The 6,000-nt window shown below is 44.1% G+C and overlaps 1 protein-coding gene across 5 annotated transcripts in view; it reads right to left on the minus strand.

Annotated features, from left to right (window-relative positions):
- The window catches only part of dgkh (diacylglycerol kinase, eta), a 65,198-nt gene extending 59,666 nt beyond the window's left edge, over positions 1-5,532 (minus strand). The window contains exons 1-2 of one of the 5 annotated variants that reach the window (XM_032566997.1): positions 5,287-5,532; positions 4,295-4,462 (exon numbers count right to left, since the gene is read on the minus strand). In XM_032566997.1, coding sequence (XP_032422888.1) covers positions 4,295-4,462; positions 5,287-5,334 — 216 coding nt within the window. In that variant the 5' untranslated portion in view covers positions 5,335-5,532. The remainder of the gene's footprint in view (positions 1-4,294; positions 4,463-5,286) is intronic. The other 4 variants (XM_032566996.1, XM_032566993.1, XM_032566995.1 and 1 more) reach the window with 4 other exon arrangements.
- Positions 5,533-6,000: the final 468 nt, after the last annotated feature.

Consider the following 6,000-nt stretch of genomic DNA (forward strand, 5'->3'; position numbering starts at 1 on the left):
CCTGCACTATAGTCAGCTTCCTGCTGTCGGAGCAGGAAGCTGACTATAGCTTCATGTTCACATTTGCATTCGAACTGTGCCAGAGTTCGCTTCAACCAACATAGACCTAGGTTTTTAGGCGGACTAGAGTTCGCTTTTTTGGCTTGCATCAGAGTTCAATTACACATTTCAGGGTTTCCCCCAGTATATTATAGGCCTGGTGGTCCGCCATGCTTTACAAGCCCCACCGCCAGGCTGTCTTTCTTGTTTATGTTTTTATTAAAATAATAATAAATAAAAAAACACTATTTCTTTTTTTTTAAGCAGGATTGCAAGTGTTTCTATTGCTTCACTGGTGGAGCAGATTTATTCCTAAAAGATAAATAAGATGGTATCTAAAATGGTAAATTAACTATCTTCTATATTTATAGAAGATAGGTTTATAGTTTATGCATTTATAGCAGGACCAATCACACCGCTGGCGCCTCTGCGCGTTGCCTCAAACGCTGCAGCAGCTGGATGTCTTAAGTTACCTCAGAGCAGATTGCGCGCCTCCTTTCACTCAAACTGGACACAGGCTGACCTGTATTAATATTTACATCAACCCCCTGTGAGGAATTATGTTTCTTTCCAGAGTTTTTGATCAAGGTAGGAGTTTAAACCCCGCCGCGTTAACTCTGGGTGAGCAGCTCTACATGAACCGCAGGAATAACTTGGAATAACTTTCAGAGGTTCGTTTAACGAGTGGTGAGAATGATTTATATTTGTGGACAAAGAATTTTGTGAGGCTTTTCCATCTCAACACGCTGCCCAGCGCCCGGCTCTGTCTGCGCTGATTAAGTTTATGTCTGGTCCTGGTTAGTCGGAGCGTTAGTGGTTAACAAACCAGCGCTAACCTCATCATGCAGGTTCAGGCCGGTGAGGAGCTTTCACACTCGCCTCATGGGACCACCGGTTGACCGCCTCGGCACCCCAACCACCAGGCTTAGCAAGTTTTCCAGGGGAAACCCTGCATTCACACCTCTACAAACAAACCAGGTTTTGTAGGCAATTGAACCAGAGTTTGATTAAAGCAGGCTAAACAAGACTGGTGTGAATGCACACATAATAACAAACTGCTATAAGGTGATCCCATGACTCCATCCACATTATTTGTACTTATATGTGTCACTCATGGCTGAAAGCCGAAATAGAGATTTTTCAAGTTACCATTTATTACATACTTTCAGAAAAATATAACTTTATAAGTATGTCAACAAGAGTCAACCAGCTTGGATATCTCATACATCATGGATATCTCAAGCATCATAGAAGCTTTTACGCAACTTCTAATGGTTTGTTAAGTAGGACATCCCTGCCATGTTGTTTATTTCTTATGCTCTGTCTTTTATGATTTCCAGTCATGATTGCTTCAATCATCCTGCAATTCAGGCTACATTAAATATGTGAGAATCTGAAAAGCAGCTCTAAGAGCCACAGAGCGATGTGTGTGCGCCCCTCACACATGTCAGCCGCTGAGATGACCAATATGGAAGAAGTGGTTGTCTGTGGCAACCAAAGAACCGTGGAGATAGCAAACAAAAGAAAAGGAGTGGGCGGGGACAATGCAGTGGGCACACAAGCACCCCCCCCCACACACACACACACACACACACGCATGCATGCGCCCTGGTCCAGAGTTAAGCAAACAGTCCAGTGGAACAACACTTGGTGAGTCAGTGCCTGCATGATCCATTTGGAAGTCACAGGACACGGACACACACACGCACACCCCCACACACACACACAAAGTGGAAGACCTCTGTTGTACAATGTCATCATGCTGAGCACGCTGATACAATTACAGCAGAAGTGCTTCATGCTATTGTGGCGGTAGGATGAAGAGATTCTTGACTGACCTGCAGGGTGGTGTAAAGTGGCAGACTTTGGACTTGCTGAAATCTGCGGATTTCAGCAAGTCCATTTTAAGACTTTTTAAGATATTTTTTAATGCCACTTTGAATGAAATTTTAAAACAGGAAAAAAAAAAACTATAACTATAGGGCATGATTTAGAGGATCCTGCAGGGTTATATGGGTTGGCACCAGAGGTGAGACTGTGACAAAAACTAACGTCATTCACCCAGCTGGTGATGCATTTCCACTTACCCATGACAAGATGCAAAAAGGGCTTGCTAGCTATAGCTAGCAAGGGTATATTAGCAGCTCGAGTCACAGAATACACTGAAGATATCTGTGCACAATTGAAACTTTTGCCTGGCAGAAAAATCCTGTGAGAAAAAAACCCACATAAGGGATCATTTCTGCCACAACTACATTTAAGACCTGAAATTATGCCAACTTACCACATTTTTTTCATTGAATATGTGAACAGTTTAAGGCCTTGAATTTAATACATGAATGTGAGACTTTTTAAGACGTTTTTGTGGATGTGCGGATAGAGCAGTGTGGTTCCAGTCTGTCCTTGCATAAATCCTCCCACCCCTTCCATAGGAGGTTCACCTTCCATAGGAACAGCATCCAGATATACAATTGGAGTGCATGAATATGTGTTCTAACACCATGTGTTAGAATGATACAGTTCTGGCATTCATTCAATTGAAAGCCTGAAAACTGGCACTCTGTCGTCAATTTGACTGAGACTGAGCTGTTTGTTTCAAAGAAGAATGTGCAAAAATGGTCAGTTTCTATATCAGCAATATACTATATATTAAAATACTGATACATGCTGCAAACACAAATTTTCTCAATTTTCTCAAATTTGATCTAAAACCTTATAGAACACTTAAATTTTTTCTTTCTCTTCAGAAGTATGCATTACTTGGTAGTAAAATCTCAACAAACTACATGAAAGAATTTTTTAAAATTCAAGGTTAGTCTATACTTTTGTACCACACTTGTCCAGCTTGATGACTCATATCAGCGTAACCTTTACTCACTCTCTCCTAAAACTCCTGTAAATGCGACAGATTCATATTGGTCACATGGTGTCACAAAGCCAAAAGGAGGCGTATGAGTTGTCCCGTCAACTGTTGCTGCTTTAAAAGTTTGGGCTTTTGTTTCAAAGAAAACATGAATGTTTGTTTAGGAAAGGCCAGAGACTGCTTTGCCCAAAGTTACTAAAAATAACTGCCTTCATCCTGAATATTGTAGACGGGGTTGAGTGGAGCAGTCAATAATTAAGTGGGTCCTTTGCTGTGGGAGGACGGTACTCATTTACAGCGTAGAGGAGAAGTGTGCCAAGTGAGCTTAGGTGTCACAGAATTAGAGCAACATCCGCTTATTAAGTCCTGCAGGACAAAAGCAGATCTGCAACGAGTCTTTTGACTTGACAGTTCACTAAGGGAATGACATTTTCAATTTTATCCACTGTTTTATGAAAGTTATCATTGGGTTGTGGGAAAGTCATAATTGCGGTTTGTTTTAAAAACTCAACTGTACTTACAGGGTGATGAAATTAGCGACATGCAACCCATAAAGCAGCCTTTAGCAACAATAAATCCAATAAGTTTGTCTCATACAGATTTTCTTGAGTCTTTGGGATCATTGTTCTGTTGATGACCCAGTTTGAGTTTGGACAAAAAGTCAACAGTCAGACAGATTACCTTACATTTGATGGTAGAATACCTTACAGAGGGGTTTGTAGCTGACACCACGGTGTCTATGTCTTGTGACTATGTCTGATAGGTTCTTTGGGTTTCTAGCTGTGCTACTTTGCATCATGTGCTTTCCTCCGGCCTGTCCAAAGAACATTATTGGAGGTCAGCAGTCCGTCAAAGGACAACGACAGAAACAGCCATGCACACACTCACAGATCATTTAGAAAGAAAAGACCAGCTATTATGCAAGTTTCTAGGACAGCGAAGGGAAGTCGAAGTACCAGGAGACAGCCCACGCATGCATGGGGGGAACATCCAAACAGAGGTCCTTGCTGCAGGGCAACAGTGCTGACATATAAATACAGGGTAAACCTGAACGTTGTGACAGAAGCAAGGATGCTTTCAGGTCCACTAGAAAATGTACTGAACGATCCTGGATGAGATCAGCAACAGGTTTTACCAAGTTTCTCAAGAAACTAGCCTCTTAATGTCTGTCTGCAGAACAGAGAATATCTCTGGCACAGTAATGTCCAGACATTATGCTTCACGCTTCCTTAACACCAGCAAAAACCCATATGCTAAAAGTCATGAACGCGGATTGAACTGTTGAATGTTTGAGGCAGTAGTTTGATCAGCCCGCCTGCCGAGGGAACACCTGGAGGAGGTGTGATGTACATACAGAGAGGACGTTCAAATATCTAGACAGATGTTTCTTACCTTGCTCCTGATCTGTCCAGAGGTGGACACTTTCCGGATCAGCTTCTGGGGGCCTTCCTGCTCTGCCTCGCTGTCGGAGGACTCGTCCGCCGCCCCGCTGCCGGCGACAGCGCCCACCACATGGGCATGCACCCCCGCGGCGGACGACACGGCCCCTTTCTCCGGCTCCTGTCGGGGAAAGGGGGAAAACCAGTCGGGGTTAGACTTCGGTCGGTCGGCGGCTCCCTTCCTCTCCTTAAGGCGGGAGGAAGCGTCTCTCCTCGCTGTCATCTCTCCACGTCTCTGAGGTAATGATGCTTTCTGGAGCCTGAGTGGGCTGGCGGACGCATAGGGGGACACGCTCGGGGGTGGAGAGACCACAATTTCCCCGCAACTCGGGTAGACAGATGGCTGCTATGGCCAGCCAGTACCCACCGACTGAGGCTGGTGGAGACCGCCTCGTCCACTCCGTCAGCCGGCGGACTGGTCCGTGGCAGGGCAGACCCTAGTGGCGGATTCACTCCAACACCCACAAAGACACTAACGGGAGTCACACTACATTTATTTATCAATAACTCAAAAGAATGCTGCGGAACTCCGTGACTGTGTTATAAGCAGCAAATAAAGACAACTAAATTGAAACAGACGTGAGTAAAAAATAATTATGGTGTTACTCGTAATGTAGCGGACAAAGCACAATAGATTAAATTGTACATTTAGCATTTGCTAGTTTGTTTTTCTTGAACAAACAAAAGACCCCTGGCGATTAAATCCTATTTAGTTAAGACACCCCCATAAAAATCTCAGCGACAGAAGCATACGCTCTAAACACGACCGCTCTCAGATTGAAGTAACACTTCCACACTAAAACCGAACAGTTAAAGCTCAGTGTTCGTGAAAACAAGTCCAACTGTTCACTTTTCTTTGGAGAAACACCGAAGACGAGCCACCGAAGTGAGGAGTGCGCGGGTTAAAAGCAAGTCCCCCGGCCGGCGTTGGACTTTTTTACTAACCAGTTCCTCCCAGACTGGGCTGCGGCTGTAGGGGTACACATCCTCCATAGTCCCAGGCTTCGTTCTGCGTCCGCTCCGGGGAAGAGAGAAGAAACAAAACAGGGGTAAAGGTGGAGGAATTCAGCAACCTGCTTCGCCGCCCTGGCTCTTCGCCACCCCCGTGTGCGCACCGAGGAGGAGAAGCAGGACGTGGAGCCCTGACCGTGTCCTCCCACCGCTCTTCTCTCTCTCTCCCTCTCAGCTCGGACCGCGGCCTCTCTTCTCCCCCTGCTGCTCGTTTTCTCTCTTTCTTCCTTTCCTTCTTTCTTTCTTTCTTTCTTTCTTTCTTGTGCGCGTTTTTAGCGCTGCGCGTGACAAAAGTGAAACAGCATTAAAAGTGATGGAAATATTTGCTGAGCATATTAATAGACGAGATTGGCTTGGGGTCTTTTATGACTGTGGCTGTGGATATTGTCAAAAATCTTTCAGTTGAGTTTTTTTTTTTACCCTCATGATGTACTTCTGTCCAAAACAAGGTTGGAAGAAGGGCGTTTCATATCAATTAAAGATAAGATATAGATATACTCAATAAAAGCATTTTGGTTTTTAAGGAATTCCCAAAACATTAAATGTCTCATTTGTGATGCAGATTTTATTTGAATGTATTACTGACTTTGCGCTATTGCATATTTTGGTACCGATCTGATACCAAAATGATAAATTATGGTATCAGAT

This window comes from Xiphophorus hellerii, chromosome 7, assembly GCF_003331165.1.
Source record: "Xiphophorus hellerii strain 12219 chromosome 7, Xiphophorus_hellerii-4.1, whole genome shotgun sequence".
Lineage (NCBI taxonomy): Eukaryota > Metazoa > Chordata > Actinopteri > Cyprinodontiformes > Poeciliidae > Xiphophorus > Xiphophorus hellerii.